The 25,371-nt window shown below is 42.0% G+C and overlaps 1 protein-coding gene across 3 annotated transcripts; it reads right to left on the bottom strand.

The window, feature by feature from the left end:
- Positions 1 to 1,055: 1,055 nt before the first annotated feature.
- Positions 1,056 to 24,867, bottom strand: CCP110 (centriolar coiled-coil protein 110). 3 transcript variants are annotated; one of them, XM_087878693.1, is made up of 15 exons: positions 24,658 to 24,867; positions 22,197 to 22,352; positions 21,080 to 21,208; positions 17,041 to 18,640; positions 15,800 to 15,927; positions 14,754 to 14,934; positions 12,803 to 12,909; positions 12,006 to 12,122; positions 10,515 to 10,616; positions 9,972 to 10,088; positions 8,837 to 8,916; positions 7,982 to 8,044; positions 6,642 to 6,701; positions 6,458 to 6,540; positions 1,056 to 3,638 (listed from the first exon to the last, which is right to left on the bottom strand). In XM_087878693.1, the coding sequence occupies exons 2-15, from the start codon at positions 22,335 to 22,337 to the stop codon at positions 3,586 to 3,588; spliced, it is 2,961 nt and encodes a 986-aa protein (XP_087734819.1). In that variant the 5' UTR covers positions 22,338 to 22,352; positions 24,658 to 24,867; the 3' UTR covers positions 1,056 to 3,585. The 3 variants fall into 3 exon arrangements, with proteins under 3 accessions (XP_087734819.1, XP_087734820.1, XP_087734817.1); XM_087878694.1 differs by lacking the exon at positions 6,458 to 6,540; XM_087878691.1 differs by lacking the exon at positions 24,658 to 24,867 and having other exon boundaries at positions 22,197 to 22,509.
- Between the last annotated feature and the right edge of the window lie 504 nt (positions 24,868 to 25,371).

Raw genomic sequence — 25,371 nt, 5'->3', positions numbered from 1 at the left:
GACTCAGCCTTCCATCCTTTCTAAGGTAGGTAAATTGAGGACCCAGTTTGTGGGGGCAAGAAGCTGACTTTGTATAAATATACAAAAGTATGAAGGCTATTGCTTAACGCATTGTAAGCCGCCCTGAGTCTCCGGAGAAGGGCGGCATATAAAATAAAAAAAAATAAAAAAAAGAAGGTTCCTACTAATTAAAGCATGTGGGGCTTGGTGGCACAGTGGCTAAGACGCCGAGCTTGTCCATTGAAAGGGTCGGCACTTCAGCGGTTCGAATCCCTAGTGCCGCTTAACGGGGTGAGCTCCTGTTACTTGCCCCAGCTTTGGCCAACCTAGCAGTTCGAAAGTAGGTAAAAAATGCAAGGAGAAAAAGAGGGACCACCTTTGGTGGGAAGGTGACAGCGTTCCATGCGCCTTTGGCGTTGAGTCATGCCGGCCACATGACCTGGGAGACATCTTCGGACAGCGCTGGCTCTTCAGCTTTGAAACGGAGATGAGCACCGCCTCCTAGAGTCGGGAACGACTAGCACATATGTGCGAGCGGAACCTTTACCTTTACCTTCACTAACTAAAGCATGACATTGCAATGCAAATTTGGCTGAAGGTGGCTTGTCCAACAAACCAGAGTTTGAGGTGAAACACAGCTTATAGTCAACCAGTTGTGACTGGGTGCAATGTTGGAATTGAATCTTAGAATTGTTAGGATCCTTTGTGTCCTCTCCCCCCACTTTCCAGGGTCTTTTTTTCCCCTCTGGGATCCTTGCTGCTTGGCTGGGGCTGATGGAACTAGTAGGGCAGTCCCAAAAGCGTTTTGACTCCAGAAACAAAAGGTTTTGCTAGCCGAAGAAAATAAGTAAGCAGAAAGCACAGAGCAATCCATTTAAAGCGTTTGATTTTTTTTTTAAAATGTTCCCTGACTGATCACTGTCTCACAGCTAGATGTGAAGGTGTGATAGTTAAAAAAGTGAAGTCTGCATGGTTTAATCATCCCAAAATTATCCTTAGCATCACAGAAAGGGGTTGAGGAAGAAAGCATATATGCACGCACACAAATACTGAGATTTTTTTTTTTAAAAAAAAAGTTTAATTGTGTAATATACTTAAAAGAGATTTTTAAAAAAGGACAGGTGAAAACCAACATACAAAAATAAGGCTTATAATAGCATGGCAATCCACTCAAAAAAAAGAGCAAACAAATATTGAGAATAAATAAATATGAAACATTAAGTTACAAAAGGGATCCCGGCACTTATAAATAGAAGGCCATACGCTGTTAATTTATAAATAAAAAGTTTTGTGCCAAAATATCAAAAGGTCCATTTAAATTACAGAACTTGTACTTCAAAACAAGTTCTATTTACATGCAGCCTATGTCTAACTCCACAGCACACAACTGGATTACTTTTAGCATCGACACAACATGTAAACTGTAGCTTAACATACAAGGTAACAACCACAATTTTTAAGTCAGCTTGTGAATCTTCAGTTCAGGTTTTTTGAACCTCAGGCAAGAGCATTGAAAATAGTTTTAAAACCAGAATGCAGTGAATTATTTCCGTGACAAGCGTTTGAATTATGTGCCTCAAATTAGCCAAGGGCAATCCTTAAAACCATGATTGGTTACATCACAATTTGTGGCTTGTCCATTTTTACCGTGAAAGTAGAGCCAACCTCTGTAGCTCATTCACTATTTCAGACTTCCCTTCAGATAAGCATATAAAACAAGCAAAGAAACAGATTTTTTAAAAAGCTAGAAATACAAAGCATTTGTGCAAAGTTCAAACCAGATGCTTGTTTGACCAAATGCTTGTAATCAAGTTGGGGTTAGTCAAGATGAGAAATCCAGGGCTGGGGCTGGGTGTTGCTTAAAAGTTTATATTGTTGATTTGTTTATCCATCTGTATGGGACTTTTGTCTACAATAAACCAGGATAAAACAGCAAGTTTGGCTTATCATTCTATCAATAATCCTTGACTTTTTTTTAAAACTGGCATCAAGACAGCCCCAGTCCCAAATGTGATTTAAAAACACTGCATGATGTAATAAAAGCATTAGAAGATACACGTAAGTTTATAAGCATCTGAGTATAAATAACTGTACCCATGTATAAAGTTAACCCCATTAATTTTTCAATTCGTGGGAATGATTTCAGCGACACCACATCTGAAACCTCTACCAATGGCAAAATATTAATACCACCTGAACATGTAAAATTAACATTAGACATTAACTGTGACTAAAGATGCTACTGGGATAAAGCCACTACTAAGCTAAAAGGAGCGCACCAATTTATTTCCCAACATGGTCTTGTTTCAATCTTCCAAAACCACACTAAAATCCACTCTGCTTTTCCTGCCTCTCCAAAACAATATTTACATAAATACAATTTGTATTCAGAAATGCTTTTGTTCATCTAGCTTTTCTGTGAAATTAAGATGGTGGTTAATCTCATGTTATATCTTGAAAGAGAAAAGATGGACAATGTTAGTCCTTTTTTCAGCAAGCCGGGCTGGCTTAACATATTTTTTAACATATTTTTAATTTTTTAATTGGTTTGTTATCTTAAATTGGGGCCAAATTAATATATATCTTTTTAATTGTTTTTAATGTTTGTATTGTATGTTTTTATCTGGCTGTACACCGCCCTGAGTCCCTCGGGAGAAGGTGCGGTATATAAATTTGAAATAAAATAAAAATAAAATAAATTTACCATTAGTCCAATGTTAAATAAGTAACCTTGAACTAGTATAAGTTGCACAATGTTAGTCCAACTTATTATTAGCACTGGTCGTTCATTATTCAAATGTTGTTTATAAAAAACACTACCAGATATCTGGATTTAAAAAGAGAAGTGAGGCAAATGTTTAGCAAAGTAACCTTCCCTGCCCTCCTAATAGTTGTTATCATTTTTTAAAGAGGATGTTTCTAGTTCGCTTACTACAAAAATCAAGTCTGACAGCATCTTATAAACAAGATCTCATAGCATGCTCAGAAACAAGACCACAGCCAGAAAAAAGGAGGTGGGTGAATACAATATTTATACCCTCTGATTAATAGCATCATGGCTGAAAGCTTAAAGAAACATATATGTTCAACATCATGACCCTCCTGATTTCCAAGAGAACTGAAGTGGCCAAGAGAAGCTTTGTGTAACCCAAAAGTGCAATCATCTTTGGAAATGATCCAGAGAGCTGAGACCAAAAATTTCCTTTTCAGAAGTGCTTTGAACTATCCCCAAAGCATGACAGAGAGAAGCAGGAATGCTGGACATCTAAAGCAATCACGCTTCCGGGGTTATTTATTGCACAATTGAAAAATGCAACCTTGGTTCAAAAGGTTGCTTGAAAATATCTACTTGAGGGAGTAAGCAAAGCACAAAAACCCCAGAACTCAAATGGAAGGCTGGCCATCATATTCACATTCATATTTCCTTCGTCTTCCTTCGTTCACATTTCCGTTCCAGAGTCTGCTAAGTCTCTTTTAACAGGACTACGCACAGATCTCTCCTCGACCCGCATTCCTTGAAGGAACATCTGGAGAACATTGAAGGACAATGCTAAACCACTTCCTAGCCGAGGGAATGCTGCCTTCTTAGGTTGTCGCAACATTTGGCTTCTTTCTTGGGATTCTTCCGGCAGATACTCCTGAAAGCAAAAATCAGAAATAACCCGGTCTTGTTTATTAAAAGGTTACGAGCTTAAAAATGCCAACCATTTGTCCCAAGCAAGCAGTTTTAAAAGCAGACGCAAATGGAACGTTTGTTCTGAAGGGCAGTTTAGTAGAGGAACAACCATAAAGTTTTCAAACTGTGTACAGAAATAAATAAATTAGGGTTGTCCATGATAGCGATGAGAAGAAGCAGCGACAAATAGCTTAAGCAGGTTTGGGAGGTTTAAATTCCTGAACTTCTAAGAAACTTAGCAGACCTATGTTAAAATCCTGTCTGTAACCCAGCAGATATACCTGACAGATTTTAAATTATTTTGTCAGAATGCTTCATGTTGGGAGAAAAAAAAAATCATTAGACAAAGTGTGTTGGAGGTACAAGAAAGCTGTAGAAAAGGTAGATGGGTAAAACTACTGCAAGGTAGGTAGGTTGGTGGATTGGTATTTAAACAGCTTGGACCAGTGGGGAAATCTAAATTTTTTTACTACTGGTTATGTGGGCATGGCTTGGTGGGCACGGCAGGGGAAGGATACTGCAAAATCTTCATTCCCACCCCACTCCTGGGGAAAGGATATTGCAAAATCTCCATTCCCACCCCACTCTGGGGCCAGCCAGAGGTGGTATTTGCCGGTTCTCTGAACTACTCAAAATTTCCGCTGCCGGTTCTCCAGAACCTGTCAGAACCTGCTGGATTTCAGCCCTGGCTTGGACTCATATTGATTTAATTGATAGACTGTAGTTAAGTCATGGCTTATTAAATAAACCACAATTGGTCAAGTTCATCCAACACACTAAAACCACACACACACACGCTTTTCAACCCATGATGGCCCATTCACACACTGCCAAAATCAACCACCATTTTGGTTTAACACAATGGGCAAAGTCAGGCATGATGAGTATCTCCAGAGCTACTATGAGGTGTGTGGGAATTCACAGATATCTGGAACCCTCATCATGCAGAAGGACTAGGAAGAGACAGACTTTGCTGGACAGACAGACAGACACCGCTGGAACTTCCTCCACTCTACAGAAGTTGAACTGTGCAGTTTGTAGATTTGGGGGCCCAGAACTGGCTCTCTTTATAAGTGCCTCTACCTCTATGATGTTTCATAAAATGTTTTCAATATGATCTTACTCAGATAATATTGGGTGGGCTTCAAAAATTTTAGCAAGGGGTTCTCTTCCAGGTTGCTGGTGGACGTGGCCATGGTGGGCATGGTCTAGTCAGCCTCCTACACCATAGCTTGCGGGGGAGGGGCATTTTTGCCCTCCTCAGGCTCCAGAGGCTTTTCTCGAACCTCCGGGAGGGTGAAAACGGCCTCCTCAGGCTCTGGAGGCCCTCTGGAGGCCAGAAACAGGCCCATTTACGGCCTTCCCGAACTTCAGTAGGCCCGTTTTTCGCCCTCCCCGAGCATCCGTGTGCGCCTTGCACTTACCTGCATCCAAAACGGGCCGCGTGGGGACTCCGGGGAGGGGAGGGGTGGGCGGGGCCAGCCAGGAGTGGGATTTGAGGGTTCTCCGAACTGCACAGAATCTTAGCTCAAGGTTCTCCCGAACCCCTACGAACCCACAGCAGCCCCACCCCTGGTCTTACTCCTGGAGATCATGAGAGTATCCAACGGGGAGGAGATCTTTTCAAGGAGAAAGTCTGGCTCTAATTATGGAATTTGTTTCCTTGGGGAAATGGCACATGGAGCTAGCTGGTAATCATTATGGTCTAAGAATTTCCCTGAAGTACGAGGTAAGGATCATGGGCAGGTTGAAGTGATCATCTAAGGAGGGCAACTCATATATCTTACAATTTTCTTTCAACATCAGGCTAAGGAGAATAAGCAAGCAAGGCTATCGTGAGAAACAGATGCAGGTAGTCCTCGAATTACGACCACAATCGAGCCGAAATTCTTCACTGGTAAGCAACCGTTGGTCAGTGAGTTTTGCCCCGTTCTACGAACTTTCTTGCCGCAGTTCTTAAGCAAATCACTGCAGTTGTTAAGTTAGTCACACGGTTGTTAAGTGAGTCTGCTTTCCCCCTTTGACTTTGCTTGTCAGGAAGTCACAAAAGGGGATCATGTGATCCCGAGGACACTGAAACCATCGTAAATTGAGTCCGTTGCCGAACATCTGAATTTTGATCACATAACCATGGGGGATCGGCAACGGTCATAAGTGTGGAAAAACTGGTCATAAGTCACTTTTTTCCGTGCCATTGTAACCTCGGTCACTAAACAAACGGTTGTAAGTCGAGGACTACCTGCGAACCCTTTCTGCCTTTTTTTCCCTAAATGAATGTTAACTTTCTGAAACCCTCCGTACCTCCTCAAAAAGAAAGGTCCACATGCACAGCACGATTAGTATCCAAGATCTTCTAAGGCCGCCCATTTCCCCTCATCATATGACATACATAGGGTGTATGTATGTGGCACGAACATGCACAATCATGTGAGAAATAGGTTAAGCGTCCTAGACAGGACATTTCAGTTAAAACACACAAAAAAACCAACGTTCAGGCATCGGGTGTTATCCACAAAATGAAACCGCAACTAAAAATAAAAATAAAATAATATGCCATCCACTCAGTTTCAGAAGGATTAATCATGGTGGAACTGAGTCGCCCCTTCATGCAATCGGTGAACACAACTTTTGCAATGTGTGTGTGGTGAGGGTTAGTGTAGCGCAGTTAGAGCAGAGCCGGTTGCACCGAGAGGAAAGAAATGATCTGCTGCTTAAAGCTTCTTCTAGCGGAAAGCATCTTTCTCACGCGAGAGATCCCGCCACCCAGTTTTGTGTACACACCTGAAAGGGCCTTGCTAGGCACTCTGTGGTCTGAGGGTTTCTTTCTATTTTGCTCGGCCCCTTTCACTGAGGCCTTAGAGGTTCTGATTGAACATAAAAGGAGGTCATAAGTCACCTGCATCCAAGGTTTAAAAAAAAAAAGGTTATTTCCCCAAACACCTGTGTACAAGAAGTTCGGTCTTACCCCTGTCTGGATAGCAGCCGTTGGATGGGAGCGTTTTGACCTTGGTTGGGCTGAAGAACTCTGCAGAAGAAATCACATTTTTTAATTTGGAATCATAAAAGCTGCTTTCTGAGAGGACAGCAGTAGAAAGAGAACAAGGAAAACGACTAGAAAATTCAGGATGGAATGGGGAAAAAAGCAAGGGACAGATAAACAAGACAAAACTGTGGTAAGCGCTCGGGAGTTATTGGAAACTGGGGGCATACAAGTTTTATTACCCTGTTTCCCCAAAAATAAGACATCCCCCGATAATAAGCCCAATCAGGATTTGAGCGTGTGTGCTAAAATAAGCCTTCCCCCCAAAAATAAGCCCTCCCTGAAAATATTTAAACGCAGAGCTAGAAACCAGGTAAGACTGCAAGAGGAGGCCCATCTTGCTCCACGGGCACCAAAATAATAAAACCTCCCCAAAAATAAGGCCAAGCGCTTATTTCAGGGTTCAAAAAAATATAAGACAGGGTCTTATTTTCAGCGAAACATGGTATCTGTTCACAATATTATGGCGCCACAGCAGCCAGTTCTTTTCAAGAATCTAGGAGGTCATAAGGTATTGGCGTAGTCTACAGTAGTGGCCAAAATTGTGGAAACCTTTTGGGAAAAGTGTATTTTTGAGGTTGGATGGCTAATAACACCACTTCTTTTTCAGAGTTTCAAGATAATCCTATTCCACTGCTGGAATGGCCTGGGAATAGCCCAGACCTTAACCCAATGGAAAATCTATGGAGCCAACTAAAGAAACTGGTTAGTCAGAAGCAACCCAGCCATTAAACTCAGTTAGTGGAAGCCATCGTTCAATCTTGGTTTCACATTATAGGAGCTGCAGAACTAAAAGACTTGGTTCACTCCATGGGAAGACGTTGTAAGGCCGTAATTCGTGCTAAAGGTTACCCAACTAAGTATTAAGTGACATGGTGATAATTTTTGCATATCTCGTTTTTTCTATGGCGATCATTTTTGTATATCTCGTTTTTTCTACGTGTTTCACTTTTCTTCTTTATACTGTAACTGCTATTCTAATAGCAAATCCTTCATGAAAGTTATTGCATTACATTCTTGATTAAATTATCTTTCCATTGATATATAATTTTATGGTACTACTCCCCCCCCCAAAAAAGTGGTATTATTAGTTAATTTTAGAAAATACACATTTCCCAAAAGGTTTCCACAATTTTGGCCACTACTGTATGTGCAGATCCAAGCAATTATTATTATTATGGTTGGTTGCATAGCCAGCTTAGTTTAGACTGGTTTTGGATGATGAGGGTTGGTATTACTACAATACGATTTAAAATGTTACAAACCTGTTTTCAAAGATCTTTTGCTTCCCAATGGTTTTTTTATTTGGGATTCCCATTTCAGCAGCCCTATTGGGGAAAAGGAAGCACGTGAAAATACAGTTTGGGAGAAGACAAGAAAGTCTTCTTGTTTGTAAGACATTATAAGCAGACATATTGTTCTAGCTGCTTTATTTTTATCCCTTTGTTAGGTAGAAAGCTGTAAACAGAGGTGGGGGGGGGGTGAGTTGCCAAACAGTGTGCAAGCAAGATGTACATAAAGATAAAGGTTCCCCTCGCACATATGTGCTAGTGTTCCCAACTCTAGGGGGCATTGCTCATCTCCATTTCAAAGTTGAAGAGCCAGCGCTGTCTGAAGACATCTCCATGGTCATGTGGCCGGCATGACTCAACGCCAAAGGCGCACGGAACGCTGTTACCTTCCCACCAAAGGTGATCCCTATTTTTCTACTTGCATTTTTTTACGTGCTTTTGAACTGCTAGGTTGGCAGAAGCTGGGACAAGTAACGGGAGCTCACCCCGTTACACGGTACTAGGGATTCGAACCGCTGAACTGCCGACCTTTTGATCGACAAGCTCAGCGTTTTAGCCACTGAGCCACCACATTCCAATAGGATGTACATACAGCTTGAAAAAAGACAAGATTCTGAGCATTTTCAGATGTGGCTGGCTAGGGAATTCTGGGAGTTGAAGTCCATAGATCTTAAAGTTGCTGAGGTCGGACGCCCCCCGATTTAAAACAAAGATTCCCACTTTTTGACACCAATTGACAAACCTTAAAATAGAAAGCACTTTGCCAACACATCTAAAGTATCTCTTGTGTGCTGCTTGCATGGGTGTGTTACCGTTTCCGCCACGTACTTTGTATACTTTTTTCTATCCAGAGACTTCTGTGTAGCTGTAGAAAGGGTCACCCTGTCTCTTGGGGACTTGGCTTTATCCTACACACCCAAACAATTAGAGAAGTTAGTTTTATTACAAGACAGTTAGTAGGATATTACAATTAATTGATATTGTTTCCTGATTGCCTATTTGTACCCTATGACTATCATTAAGTGTTGTACCTTATGATTCTTGACAAACGTATCTTTTCTTTAATGTACAGAGAGCATATGCACCAAATTCCTTGTGTGTCCAATCACATTTGGCCAATAAAAGAAATTCTATTCTATTCTATTCTATTCTATTCTATTCTATTCTATTCTATTCTATTCTATTCTATTCTATTCTATTCCATTCCATTCCATTCCATTCCATTCCACTCCACTCATTCTATTCTATTCTATTCTATTCTATTCTATTCTATTCTATTCTATTCTATTCTATTCTATTCTATTCCATTCCATTCCATTCCATTCCATTCCATTCCATTCCATTCCATTCCATTCCACTCCACTCATTCTATTCCATTCCATTCCATTCCATTCCTAACAAAAATAACCTCACCTAAATTAGTTAGAGCAAATTGTAACCCTGCGTATTGGTGGCAAACTGTATTTAAAACCCGTGTTAAGGCTTTTCAAAGTCACAAAGAAAACAAGAAACAGATGTTACTGCATATAACAAGCACCATACAGGTAGTCCTCGACTTATAAAAGTTCATTTAGTGACCGTTTGAAGTTACAACGGCACTGAAAAAAGTGACGTATGACCGTTTTCCATATTTTAAGACCTCTGCAGCGTCCCCATGGTTCACCTGATCAGAAGTCAGACACTTGGCAACTGGTTCATACTTATGACTGTTGCTGTGACCCAAGGTCATCTGATCCCCTTTTGCGACCTTCTGACGAGCAAAATCAACGGGGAAGCCGGATTCACTTAACAACCGTGTTACTAACTTAACAACTGCAGCGATTTACTTAACAACGGTGGCAAGACAGGTTGTGAAAGGAGGCAAAAGTCACTTAACAAAGGTCTCACTTAACAACAGAAATGTTGGGCTCAACTGTGGTCGTAAGTCGAGGACTATCTGTAAATGATGGGTGCCGTAACCCACCAGCTGCCGAAGCATTTTCTCTTTGCGGATTTCTCGATCTTGACGTAAGATGCTCATCCTTTCCGATGCTTCCATTTTGAAGAAAATGTCATGAATATCATACAGGGCTGCCTGCAGCTGAAAAAGAAAAAACACCAAATATAAAATTCAAATGGAGGGCTTTTTCGGCCTGTTTTCAAGGTTTTTTTTTCAGCCCATTTTTGAGGCTTTTTTTCCGGCCTGTTTTGGGGCTTTTTCCGGCCTGTTTTTGAGGCTTTCTTGGGCCCATTTTGAGGGTTTTTTTGGCCTGTTTACAGGGCTTTTTTCACCACATTTTTAAGGCTTTTTTGGCCCATTTTTTTTGGAAAAACGGATCCCCAAAGCCTCAAAAACGGGCCAAAAAAACCTCGAAAATGAGCCGAAAAAAGCCCCAGAAACAGGCCGAAAAAAGCCTAGAAAAGGGAGGCCAAAAACTTTTTTTGTTGTTGTTTTCCTCTTATAAATTTAGGTGTGTCTTATACTCAGGTGCGTCTTACAGTCTGAAAAATACAGTATACACCTTACCTGAGCAACGACTCTTTCTTGGAGATTGGCGTCTTGAGTGGGGAGATTTCCTCTCTTCGACAGAGCTTCGGATTGAAAGTTTTTGATGAACTCCATTGTATCCTACAAAAGGAACACACATATGCACCGTTTGTCGTACAATTCTTCTCACAATGAATCCAGACACCAAACCACTGAGGCCAATGGTTGCTCCAAAGAAAGCAGAGAAGTTTCTCCCAAGGGAATATCTGCCAAATAATGCATCTTTTGCAGGGGAAATCGATTAGGGACAGGAGGGCACAGAAGAGGTTGTTAGGTTGTTAGACCTCCAGCACTTTGGTTTCACGGGCAAACGCAATCACTGTTGATAGCCTCCTGTCATCCATCTGAAAGTCACTTGGAAGCAGAACTGGAAAAGATGAAAAATTGATTTTCGTCGATTCCAGCTTCTGGGATCACTGGGGCCAGTGGAAGGAAGGATGGTATATAGGTAGTCCTTGCCTATAATTCGAATTTTGTTCCTAAGCAGTGATAGTTGTACACTGAGGTACCCACAGGACTGGACCCAATTTTATAACTGTTTTGATGACAGTTGTTAAGCAAAGCACGGGATAGTAAATTCCATCTGGTTTTCTCAAAGGGTGGGTTTTTTTGCCAGAAACTGGCAAAAAAGATTGCACATCTGAGGCACAGGACTGTAGAAGGCTGCAAGCAGTGGAAAATGTGGTTGCCAAGCCTTCAAAATACAGTCAAGTGAGGGGATAGCCAGAAGTGCTTTAGGGACTGTAAAAGCACCCTTTCCGAGACTGTCGTAACTCCAAACCTTTGTTAAAATGGCCTGTCATAAGTCAAGGGCTATCTGTAGTGAAGGTCTTTTTATTTATATTTATATTTTTATATATAAAAATAAAATAATAATAAAAAAAGACCTTCACTACAGATAGCCCTTGACTTATGATAGGTCATTTAACAAAGATTTGGAGTTACGACAGCCTCAGAAAGGGTATATACCGTGTTTCCCCGAAAACAAGACCCTGTCTTATATTTCTTTGAACCCCGAAATAAGTGCTTGGCCTTATTTTTGGGGAGGTCTATTATTTTGGGGTGGGCGGAGCAAGACAGGGATCCTCTTGCCATCTTACCTGATTTCCAGCTCTGTCTCCCTAACCCTAAATAGAGGAAATGGCAGGGACTGGCTGTGCATGTATTTAAATATTTTTGGAAAGGGCTTATTTTCGGGGAGGGCTTATTTTCGGGGAAACATGTTAGATAAACACAACTTCTTTCAACAGCACGGGAGAGATAGAAAAATAAAAGCAAGAGCTTTGGAGGCAACATATGGACAGCAGAGATAAGGAACAATCAGCAGCCTCAGCTTTCTGCAGATAATTCAAGTTTCTAAAGGAGCAGGTGTTGCAGAGAAAGGAAAGGGGGGGGGAAAGCATGCTGCATTTTAATTATGTATACATGCACATTCACAGCCAGAGCAGTGTATGCAAGATGGTTCCTTACATGGACCGTTTGCCTCAGATGCTTTAGCTTCTCTGTCTGCAAGAGTCTTCTGGTTAAAAATCCCTTGGCTAGAGCAGAGACCTTGTTGAATTTCCTTTTCATGGCAGGGCTGTACACCTTCAAGAGGAAAGGTAAAATCAGGTAACCACAAGAGTGTTTCCTGCATTCGCTTGCGTTTAACGAACCTAAGCAAAGCAGAGTTAATACACTCTGAAGTCTCAATTACTGTATTTTTCAGAATATAAGAGGCACTTTTTTCTCTCCTAAAAGAGGCTAAAAATTTGGGTGCGTCTTATACTTCGAATGTAACCCGCTGCGGTGCCCAAAATGGCTACCCGGAACAGCTGCTGCCGTCTCTTAACCCTTCCGTGCTTTGCCTGCTTTTCTAATTGCTGCTCCCTCCGACAATCAGCTGTGCTTTAGAAGCTCTTTTTCAGCCCCAACCAGCCCCAATCTCAAACCCAGCGAGCGAACTAATGTACTGGGCCTAGCCAGATGATACCCAGTAGGCAGAATTTTTTCCCCTCCTATTTTCCTCCCCAAAAACTAAGGTGCGTCTTATACTCCGAAAAATATCCGTCGGATGCTTTGGTTTTTTTACATGCATTGTCTGAAAATGGAATACCGAATTCCCACGCTAATATTAGCATTCATAAAAAGTATAAATAAAAAAAATGGGATTCCAAATTTCCACACTTAACAAAAGAGCAATGACTAAATAGCGACTTTTGCCAATAAAACATTAAATGTTAATTCCTCTAGAATTTATTTGTCAACCTTGGTCTTTAAATCCCTACCTGAGACCACCTCATTTTACTCCGGCTAATAGACCTGGATGCCACAACTGGTTTTCCGCTTGTTGGCTGCTCCCAGAGGTAGAATGGAGCTCCGGCGTTCACAAAACCTGTTTAAAAAGTTTCAATAGTGGAAGTCATAATTAAGCCAACGAATATCAAAACTAAAAAAAAAAAAAACAACCCAACTGGATTGGTTATATGCTACAGGTAGTCCTCAGCTTACGATCACAATTGAGCCCAAAATTTGTTAAGTGAGACATTTGTTAAATGAGTTTTGCCCCATTTTATGACATTTGTTGCCACATTTGTTAAGTGAATCACTGCAGTTGATAAGTTAGTAACCTGGCTGTTAAGTGAATATACCTTCCCCATGGACTTCACTTGTCAGAAGGTTGCAAAAAGTAATCATATTTATTTGTTTGTTTGTCAAACATGTATAAGATAATAAGTATAGGTATGAACATAAACAGAAACAAAGGAAGTAAATACAAATAGATGGGGACAGTAAGACTGGGACGGTGGGCACCCTGGTGCGCTTATGCACGCCCCCTTCTACGGACCTCTTAAGAAGGGACTGAGGTCCAGGTATACAATTTGAGGTTGAAACTGTGAGGGTTTGAGGCTGTAACAACGGAATCGGGTAGAGCATTCCAGGCGTTGACCGCTCTGTTGCTGAAATCGTAGTTCCTGCAATCGAGTTTGAAGCAGTTTACCTTGAGTTTGTATCGATTGTTTGCCCGGGTACTATTGTGGCTGAAACTGAAGTCGTTGACAGGGCAAGACATTGTAGCAGACAATTTTGTGCGTTATGCTTAAATTGGACCGCAGGCGGCGCAATTCCAGATTGTCCAAGCCCAAAATTTTAAGCCTGGTGGCCTAGGGAATTCTATTGTGAGACATGTCCCCAGGACGCTGCAACGGTCATAAGTATGAACCAGTTGCCAAGCCTCTGAATTTTGATCAGGTGACCATGGGGATGCTGCAAAGGTTGTAACTCTGAAAAACGATTGTAAGTCACTTTTTTCAGTGCCATTGTAATTTTCAACAGTCACTAAATGAACTGTTGTAACTAGAAGGCTACCTGTCTTCCTCATTCATGCCAGCTGAAATATTTCATGATCATTACTCTGGCTCTCTGGATCATAGAAAGACAGGTTATCTTCAACGTACCACCAAAATTTAGCTCACAATTACAATCATAAGGCGTGACCGTTGTTAAACGGGTCACTTACATAACCATGCCTGATTTTAGGACCTTTTGGCAGCAGTTGTTAAGTGAATGCGGCAGTCCAAAAGTGAACGGCACTGTCATTAAGGGTACAGTGTGCTAAGCAACTTGTTGTAAACAGAGGATTACCTATACTAGTGATGGCTAATCTTTTTGCCGTCGCGTGCCAAAAGTGGGGGGACCGCGGGAGGGTCGCGTGCATGGGTGCCCACACCCATAACTCAATACGCCGCCCCCCCGTGCCTGCACATGTGACCCCCCCTCACGTTCCCCGCTTTTGGCACGCAATGGCCTGGTGGGTCCCGTAGGCCTGCTTTTTGCCCTCCCCAGGCTCCAGAGGCTTTCTAGGAGCCTGGGGAGGGTGAAAACAGCCTTCCCCGCTCCCCCGGAGGCCCTCTGGAGGCCGGAAATGCCCCATTTCCCGACTTCCTGTGGGCCCAAAAGGCCCAAAAATCAGCTGGCCGGCACACGCATGCGTGCTGGAGCTGAGCTAGAGCAACGCTCGCGTGCCATAGGTTCACCATCACGGACCTATACCCTTATGATTCAGTTCTGTCCTTCAGAAATTATACAGGAAGGAAGCTGAGAGTTTCTATGGCTTTTAATACTTAAGCCGAGATAGTCAACCCAGGAAAACACATGAAACGTCAATCAAATACGAAGGACATGTCCATCACTGTTTATTCACCCCGGGCTACCCATTCACACCGTTCCTGATTTTACCCTCATTCTCCAAGTTGGTGTTATGTGCAGCCTCAACTCGATTCAGCACCGATTCCAGCAGATTAGTATCGGTGATTTTTCTCCACTCCAGAGCGACGCCGCTGCCGATATTAATGGAAGGGATACCACTTTCCGTTGCGGTTTTTTCCTCTTTTAACCTCCACGCCTGCTCCTCGATCTCCTGGGCCGTTTAAGAAAACAGAGGTGTGTGTGTTACAACCAGCAAATGTCGGAGGACAATATTTTTTTGCTAATTAAATCCTGTCTTTTTTTTTTGAAAGTCTAAAGGGTAGGGGAGCAGAGGCTGAAATCAGTCCGGATTTTTTTTTTCATTCTCCCAATCTGGTCATTTGATTTGAAGGATGTCTCCCTAAGATATAATTTCATTTGAATCTTAGGCAATCCAATCCACCCTAGATTAAAACTGTCTGGCCTGGATATTTGAATAAAGCAAAGCAAAGCAAAGCAAAGCAAAGCAAAGCAAAGCAAAGCAGAGCAGAGCAGAGCAGAGCAGAGCAGAGCAGAGCAGAGCAGAGCAGGAGCAGAGCAGGAGCAGAGCAGGAGCAGAGCAGAGCAGAGCAGAGCAGAGCAGAGCAGAGCAGAGCAGAGCAGAGCAGAGCAGAATAGAATAGAATAGAATAGAATAGAATAGAATAGAATAGAATACTTTATTGGCCAAGTGTGATTGGACACACAAGGAATTTGTCTTGGTGCATATGCTCTCAGTGTACATAAAATAAAAGATACAATATTAGGTGTTTTTTTCCACAACGGAGATAACTGGCCTCCAGCCAAAGCAGTTTTGGCCCTACATTGTGCATGCCAGTTGGGTTGGAATGACCCCTCCCAATGTCACTCCGCTGGGAATTCTGGGAAATTTGCCCCGCGACAGATCCCAGAGAGCACCAGGTTGGGGAAGACTCATGATGAGATTCTTATCCCAGCTTTACAATACCAACCCTTTGTTCACTATCGGAATCCCTGCGCATCCAGGTTTCTGGCAAAAGCAGAAAAGGTCCAGGGTCTCTTCCTCTAGGGATTCTCACCTTCTGGAGCCTCTCCTGTTCCCGTTCCTGCTCTGCTATCAACAACGACAACTGCTGGGCATGTTGCTCTTCCAGTTTCTGCCTCAGCTCTGCAAGGGCCCGCATCTTCTGCCTTAAGGCTTCCTCTTCTGAAAAGCACCCACACGAGGTTATAGTCAGCTCCTGGGAAATCCTGGGGTCCTTACACAGCGCATACAAAGAGAGCCAGTTTGGTCCAGTGGTTAAGGCACCAGACTGGAAAGCAGGAGAACGTGAGTTCTAGTCTCGCCTTAGGCATGAAAGCCAGCTTAGGTGACTTTGGGCCAATCACCAGGAGACAGTGAGTTCTAGTCCCGCCTTAGCCATGAAAGCCAGCTTGGGGACTTTGGGCCAATCACCAGGAGACAGTGAGTTATAGTCCCATTTTAGGCATAAAAGCCAGCTGAGTGACTTTGGGCCGATCACCAGGAGACGGTGAATTCTAATCCCACCTTACCCATGAGAGCTGGCTTGGGGACTTTGGGCCGAATCACCAGGAGACAGTGAGTTCCAGTCCCGTCTTAGGTATGAAAGCCAGCTGAGTGACTTTGGGCCGATCACCAGGAGACGGTGAATTCTAGTCCCGCCTTAGCCATGAAAGCCAGCTTGGGGACTTTGGGCCAATCACCAGGAGACAGTGAGTTATAGTCCCATTTTAGGCATAAAAGCCAGCTGAGTGACTTTGGGCCGATCACCAGGAGACAGTGAGTTCCAGTCCTGTCTTAGCCATGAAAGCCAGCTGAGTGACTTTGGGCCGATCACCAGGAGACGGTGAATTCTAATCCCCCCTTACCCATGAGAGCTGGCTTGGGGACTTTGGGCTGATCACCAGGAGACAGTGAGTTCCAGTCCTGTCTTAGGTATGAAAGCCAGCTGAGTGACTTTGGGCCGATCACCAGAAGACGGTGAATTCTAATCCTGCCTTAGCCGTGAAAGCTGGCTGGGTGACTTTGGGCTGAATCACCAGGAGACGGTGAGTTCTAGTCCTGCCTTAGCCGTGAAAGCCAGCTAGGTTCTCTAATCTCACTTTTCATAACATGAGGTGGTGGCTACTATCTAGGCAGGTGGCCAAGCGCCTGAATTTTGATCATGTGACTACAGGAATACTGTGATGGTGCAAGTACACATATCATAAGACACCCATTTTTCAGTGCCACTGTAACTTTGTAGTCGCTAAACAAATTATTGTTAAGTCAAAGACTATCTGTGTCTTGTTTCCTTACCTCTGAGGCATCGTGCCGGGGTTTCGTTCTTGGCCTCGAGCCCAGCTCTGCCCGGATACCTCTGATCGTGCGGCCATCGCCTCTCTGGCGCGTCGGCTTCCGCGGACAAAACCCACGGCGTGTTCTCCTTCTGCACCGCATCCACCTCCAGCTCAAGTCTACGTTTCACCTTTTCCAACCCGTTTTCTAACAGCTGCTCGTTTCTAAAAGTCACTTCTGGGGTATCCAGAGGCGGTTTGCTCTGCAGCTGCATCAGCAAGGGCGACGGGCGCTGTACATCGTAGGACTTGTTGAGTTCCGTGACCACGCTGCCCTTGACTTTGTCTGGCGGGCTCGCTGGGTTCGGGGTCAACAAGGCACCGCTCACATCCCGTAGCTCCTGGGGGCTGAGATTTGCAAGGCGACTGCTTGATGCCCCTCCGTTTTCTAACATCGACTCTCCTTCTACAGTGGGATGGGCCAGGAAGCTTCCGCCTTCTTGCCGATTGGCCAGAAGCGGACGCACTTCGTTGTGTTGGCCCACCACCAGTTCATTGAAGGTATCGGAGGAGCTCTTGTCGTACGCCTGAGTTTTGCGGGGACACGCGGAGACAAGATCGGCAGCGAGGTTTGGCACAGGATCGGAGGCCATGGGCCTCCCTCCGCCCTCCTGAACGATCAGGTCCGCAGTTCTTCCCTTCGCTTTGGGACTCAACTCGTAGGCGTTCACGGGGTTGGTGATGACTATGTGCCCTACGGAAGAGGGCCTGGGGCGTCTCCGGTGCATCTTGGGGCTCAAGCTTGGCTCCAGACTGGGAAGTTTCGAGTAAGACCCCGTGAAGCTCCGGAGAACGCTGTCCTTCCCGAAAAGGGAGCCGTGTTTGAAGTCTTCATCCGAATCCGAGTCCAAAACGGGAGGCGTTCCGGACCTCATCGGGATATCGACTTTAGAAAAACTGGGGGAGGTCACTCCGCTGGCATGATTTTTAGAGATTGAGGAAGGTTGAGGAGCGCCGGGCTTGATAAGGCCGGACTTCTCCGGGGTTGGAACGGGAGTATTTCTGCCCGTCAATTTCCCTCTCTCTTTCCCCAACTCGTTTGTTTTCACTGCGCTATTTTCTTTATCCGGGTGGCTTCCGCTGCTGTTTCTCTTGGAACTGCTTCGCAGGCTACGTCGGGTTTGTTCTCTCTGAATGTACTCCCTGGATTTTTTTAAGAGGTTCTGAAGGCTCATGACGTATGGGTCGGGACCTTCCCCAGCACCTAGCCCGGGATCAATGGAATCTTTCTTGGCAATCTCGTTTGAAGGAGGCATGCTTGGAAGACTGGGAAACGGATCTTCTGAGCCAATTCTCTTTTCTAAAGGATTACTGGACGTTTCTGTGGGATTAGGAGGGATAAATTGTTCCGTTCCTTCAAAAGGGGTCCCGTCTGCTGCACCATCCATTGGCTTAACATCTGGGGTCTCTTTAGGTTCTAGATGTTCACCGAAAGCAGTAGAATTTGGCAAAACGCTGGGTGGTTCTGTTGCAGAGCTGTTCAATACTTCTGATTCTAAATCCAAATGAATATTCTCTTTCTCGGACTGATCTAAATCGCTTTGGCTAGACATCTTTTTCATCTGTCGGGAGTTTTTTTTAAAAAAAAAAAGATTGAAAGTGGTGGGTTTAAAAATTAGTAGGTTGTTCTAAAAGAGGTCCAAAAGAAATTGCAAAAGGCATACTGGATAGGATCCAAATAATTGAGATGGTCAAATTGTTTACCCACTCAAGTCTTTACTCGTTCCATCCCATTCCAACAAACCTTTTGGGTTTTTAATTGCCTTTTAAGATTGATTTTATTGTACAGCGCTCAGAATCTTTACAGAGCTGGGCGGACTAATAAATGTATCTAATGCACAGAAAATAACTTCTAGAACTAAAAGCAAAATCAAACCCAGTTTTGACAGAGAGATCAAAGGGGGAAAAAAAATCAACGTGATTACAAACAGGATTTTAACCATTCCTGAAATAGAGATCAACTGATCATTTGGCAGATGTAGCAACCCAAACCTAATCCTACCAGTTTTAATTTTTATTCATCAGATTTTTATCCCATCTTTATTACTTTATAAGTAATTCAAGGCGGTGATGCTCCTTCCTCCTTCTATTTCCTTCACAACAACCCTGTGAGGTGGGTTGTGATGAGAAAGAATGACTGTCCCAAGGTTACTGAGCAAGATTTTATGCTTACGGCAGAACTAGAATTCACAATCTCTTGCTTTTCAGGACAGTACCTTAACCGCTAGACCAAATTGACTCAGTTTGATCTGTCACAATTTTTAAAAGTTTTTTTTTCTTCTAAGTACAAAGAGCATCAAGTTAATCAGCCAACTGCTCTTTAATTCTGTTGCGGGCAACTCTTAAACAAGGCAATTAATTGCCTGCAAGCTACAGCATGGTTAAAAATACACACTGTGTAGAAAAATATGTAAGTGGTTATTGTATTCTCAGCGCACTCTTGCCACATCTTTGGAATCCCGGGCTGGGTAATGGTTGCCAAGCGTGCACTAGTAAACACAAGCAAGAAATTGAATAGTGTGTGTTTGGCCCTCTGTTATCACTCCAGCCAAACAAGCTGAGCTAACAAGTGAGCGCCTTTAAAGCAATAAAGCTGCATTGTTGGCTGAAATACCCTTGCATTGTGTCCATCAAGCACCAGGACAATCTCATTCACCACCCCGATCTCTTTAATTCAAATAGTAACGGTGTCAACACTCTAATGGGCTCTAGAAAGAAAATACACAGAAGTTATGAGAGGGAGGGGCAAACCCCTGTGCCTATTTACATTGGTTCGTTACACCAAACACAATAAAGAGGAAATGTCAACACTTTAAAAAAACTACTAGATTTGTTTCAGATCAAAAGTCTGAGAGCCTTGGTAGTACAGTGGTCTAAAGCACCCTGTTATTAAGACCAGCTGCCTGCAATTACTGCAGGTTCGAATCTCGCCAGGTTCAAGGTTGACTCAGCCTTCCATCCTTTCTAAGGTAGGTAAATTGAGGACCCAGTTGTGGGGGCAATAAGCTGACTTTGTATAAATATACAAAAAGGATGAAGGCTATTGCTTAGCGCATTGTAAGCCGCCCTGAGTCTCTGGAGAAGGGCGGCATATAAATTAAATTAAAAAAAAAAAAAAGTGCCCAAATTCTGCATTTAGCAGAAGTAACCTGGGATTACCTAAAGGTGTGCTCCAATAAATCTGCTAGGGATGTTTAAGTGTTTCCAAATTCTTCATCACATTTAAGATAGATGAAAGAATGAATCACAGCCCATACATACACGCGCAAACACACACCCAAACTAGCACTGATGATGTTACCTAGTTGGGTAATGAAACGTCTGGAAGCTCAGAGAGAGACAAGGATCCCTCATTTCAACCCTGAACTACAAATATTCTCCTTTATTGGTAACACACACAAACACGTGGTACACGTGGTAACACGTATATACACATACGTGTGTGTGTGTGTGTATATATCTTATCATATATATCAATGTATATATCTTAAATGTCAAATTTTAATTGCATCTTAGGAACATTAGATGCAGTACATCCATTGAACCGAAGCTGACATTTTATTCATTCATTCTTCACCTCCCCCCTGCATTTATATTCCGCTTTTTATCTGGGAGCTTCTCCCAATGTTATCCCTCAAAAACAAAATCCCTACAAAAACAACCCTGGGAAGTAGGCTGGCCTGAAAAGACACCTAATATACTTTGTAGCTGAGAGGGAACTTCAACATATCCAAATCAAGTACCTTGTTTCGGTCTGGGATACCCTCAGCAGTCAGTATAATCAGCCTATCCTTGACTGTGCTTAGTTAGAACGCCTTGCCCAATTGCCATCCTGAAATCTTACTTTAATCTCAACAGGTTTATTTAATGCAATTTAATTATGTTATTTAATACAAAACAGAGATTATGCTCCTGGAGAGCAAAAGAACACCTATTCCCTTCCAAATTTGTGGCAGATAAGATAGCTTCCCCCGTCATAAAAATACGTGTTTCAAACTCACCTGTACGTTGGCCACTATTTCCTCAACCCGGGTCAGCAAAAGCCTCTGTTTCGAATTCTGTCGCCAGCGTTCTAGATCCAGAGCTTTCTGTCTGTCTTGCTGTAGTTCTTTCTTCTTCTCCAGAGTCAGCTGTAAAAGCAAGGGAGACAAATTATTATTGCCATCTATTAGTCACGGGCTCGTATCGGCGGAAATTCACAAAATAACTGAAGAAACTTCTTGGATGAGGAGCAAAATGTTTTCAAAGAAAACAAAAAAAAAAAATCAAGAAAGTCAGTTGATTTTTTTGGGGGGGGGGAAAGCACCTTTGGGACAATCGTGAGCTCATACTTTTATTAAATTTCATTGCTTTAGGATAAAAAAAGGAGGGTTTTCTTTTATTGATTTACAGTCAGTGCCCCCAGAAACTTCTGACCAATACATCGAGGGGGGCGGGGAGAATGTTACAAGTGAATAAGATTTTAAAGCTTCAGGAAAAAGATCCACATGCACAAGTGAAGACACAAGCATTGACACAAATCTTCTCAATGCAATTCAGATTTTGAGAAATTTGGAATGAAAAGACACTAAGTAAAAAGTAAACAATTTGGGCCCAGCCCTCACAAAATGCAAGAAACGGGCATATGAGCTCTGGTAAAGGACCATTAAAGATTTTTCCAGTGGACATCCTTAACAATTCTTAAATTTTTTAATGGAAGAGGGGAAAAACATTCTTAAAGATCCATCTCATCCTGGGCACCCTTTTTTTTTTTTAACTATTACCATCTGGCAGACGGTACAGGATATAAAAACAAGGACAAATAGGCTGAAAAACAGCTTCTATCCCAGGGCAATAACCATATTGAATTCTACGGTATAGTGCAATATCGGGTTTTCAATTTCAATTATATAGAATGTAAAGGTTGTATGTTTGTGTTTTTATTTTTATAGTTATAATGTATACTGAAGACGGCATTTAATTTCATTGTACCATCTGCAATGACAATAAAGTAAACTATAAACTATAAAAAACTATTTGCTCCAAAAATAAGAAAAAACAAGGCAGAGGATTCACATAGCAATATAATTCAACTTTAGTAATCATCTTTTTACCATGGACATGATTAAGCCAACTTACCAGGGGAGAAAGCACGGGGACCCCATTAAATCGAATAACAGATACATTTCTGCGCTGAACAATGGGAGACATTCCATTCTCCATAAACTCTCCTTGAATCCTAGCCAGGTGCTTCTTGCAAAATTTCTCATATTCCTCCATCGTAATGCAGTTGGGCTGCAGAATGACATAGAGAGAAGGGGGGGGGAAATAAACCCTCTTTTGCAAATAACAACTCAGCATATATACAACAATAGCTGTCACTCTACCTACAATTCCCTGGTTAATCTGTCTCTGTTGTTGTTATTACTTGGCCTGGAAAATTGCACTGCCAACTAAAGGAACTGTGCAACAGAGCTCTAAAAATTATTACGGAAATCAAAACAAAAAACAACACCTCGGCAACTGAAATCAAAAGACAGCAATTATTATATTTGTACCAAACAAAACTACACAACTCACAACTCTTCCAGGCAGCCACAGAATTAAAATCTGACCTTACAGAACATGTTTCTGATTTTAAAATGGGTTCTAATATGATTACTTACTAAAAAGACAAAACTTAAAAATAAACGTACTGTCATCCAAGATGATGGCAGTTCCCTGTTATACAATAAGTACAAAATTTAGGAGGTTCCCTGGCACCTGTCTTATCCCCAGTTGTCCCATACCCACCACTTTCATTCCTAAATTTGAATCTAGTCTCTCCACATCAATCTTTAAAGATCCGGGACCGGGTGCAATCTCTTCCTCTCAGGAAGCTTCCCAGTTGATCCTTATTATTAAAGATTTTGGTTCTTATTGTTACTAACGTCTCTGGCTGTGAAGCCAGGCATTCATCCCAAGCATAAACCCTTTCCGATAAACATAAACCCATATATATATATATATATATATATATATATATATATATATATATATATATATATATATATATATATATATATATATATATATATATATATACACGCACACTCCACATCTACAGCATCTTTAAATCAGGGCTAGGGGTTCCAGAATAGCTTGGATGAAGATGGCAGGGGCAGGGTGAGGATAAACTAAATAAACAGGGTCCTCCCAGTTTCAAGCATCTGTTTGAGTGGCAAGGGCATCATTTCAACCAAAGCCAAATAAAGCTTAAGTAAAAAGAAAGGTAAAATTTAAGTACAGTTTAGGATTAGCTTAAAAGTACAGCTCAAAACTAAGGACAGCTTTGCACGGATCGAAGCTTAAAAATGACAGGTTCATATCAACTGAAGCTAAAAAATAAAAATAAAAATAAAGGACAGCTTCTCGTTGATCAAAGCTAAAAATTAAGGACCTAGAAACCAAAGCTGAAAATACGACAACATTGATCGAAGCTTGACATTAAGGGACAGCTTCCCTGCACATGAACCCAAACTGAAAATGAAGGATATGGGGTTTTTTTTTTCCACATGAACCAAAACTGAGAAGGAAGGAGGGCTTCCCAGAAAACGAAAGCTTAACATGTAAGGCAAGCTTCTCCTTTTAAAGCGCAGCTCAATATGAAGGATGGCTGGACACGAACCAAAGCTGTAAAATTCAATGCTGCTGATTGACGTTCAGTGGCAGCCCCATATTAAGTACAGCCTCCCATGAAGCAAGCAATTAAATAAATAATTAAATCAGTTAATAAATTATGTATATTAACCCAAGCTTAAAATTATATTATAAATTATATATATATATATATGTCTTCTTAAGTTTTCGCGGGTGTGCATATGCAAAAAATTAAAATCTCGGGTGTTTTCCCGCATCATTGTAAATAAGTTGGTTAAAATGTTTAAAATTCTGGTTAAAATCTCGGCTAAAATCTTCTAAAAATCCTTACAGAGCACTCTGCAAGGTCCTTTAAAACCTTAGCTAAAATCCTACCAGTGACTTTAAAAGTTTTTCTTATAGCAACATTTCGACAGGCTCACAACCCTGTCATCTTCAGGCTCTTGTTTCATTTAGAAGCTATGGGTTCTCAATCTGGATTTTAACCAGAATTTTAAACATTTTAACCAACTTATTTACAATGACGCGGGAAAACACCCGAGATTTCAATTTTTTGTATATGTGTATATCAACATATGTTATTAAATACAGCCCCAACATTAAGAGAAGCTTAACCTTAATAAATCATGTATATTAACTCAAGCTTAAAATTATATTATGTATTATATATATTTTATATATATATATATATATATATATATATATATATATATATATATATATATATATATATATTATACATATATATATATTATATTATTTATATATTATATATACATATATACATTATAATATATATATATATATATATAAACACACACACACACACACATATATATATACACATACACACACACACACATATATATATTAACATATATATATGTTAATATTAAATACAGCCCCAACATTAAGAGAAGCTTAACCTTATATGCAGTTTAAATGATTCCCACCCACTTACTCTATTCAGACCAGGCCCCCGATAATGCTGCCCAACGCAGCCCCGCACCGCAGCCCCCCGCGGCTCCCCCACCACCCCCGAGGCTTCCCCGTCCGAGGCGCTTCCAACCAGCGGGAACTGCGCGCCTTCGCCGCTCCTGCCCACTGAGGCCGGTCCTGCCCAGCGCCTGGCAACGCCGGGGGCACGGCCCCGCCTCTTCCGGCGTGACGAAGTGGCGACCGTTAGAAGCCTCCCGCGGGCGTCTCCAGGCAACAGAAGGGAAGGGCCGCATCGGGCGGTCTCTCCCGACTCTTGCATTATGGGAGTTGTAGTTTTTTAAAAGGGGGAAAGGGTCCTTTTCAATGGAACTGGATTCTTGGGTGGAAATGGACGGATGGATGGCCACTTTGTCTTCTCCTGGAGATTAGATAGATAGATAGATAGATAGATAGATAGATAGATAGATAGATAGATAGATAGATAGATAGATAGATAGATAGATAGATAGATAGATAGATAGATAGATAGATAGATAATTGATGGGTGATAGATGATATATAGATGACAGATGGGGAGAGAGAGACTGATGATAGATAGATAGATGGATGGATAGATGGATAGATGGATGGATAGATAGATAGATAGATAGATAGATAGATAGATAATTGATGGGTGATAGATGATATATATATAGATGACAGATGGGGAGAGAGAGACTGATGATAGATAGATAGA

The sequence above is a fragment of the Pantherophis guttatus genome, chromosome 14 (assembly GCF_059756535.1).
Source record: "Pantherophis guttatus breed Tessera chromosome 14, ASM5975653v1, whole genome shotgun sequence".
NCBI lineage: Eukaryota > Metazoa > Chordata > Lepidosauria > Squamata > Colubridae > Pantherophis > Pantherophis guttatus.
The sequence above is the reverse complement of the archived record's forward strand: the minus strand, read 5'-3'. Positions and strand labels throughout refer to the sequence as shown.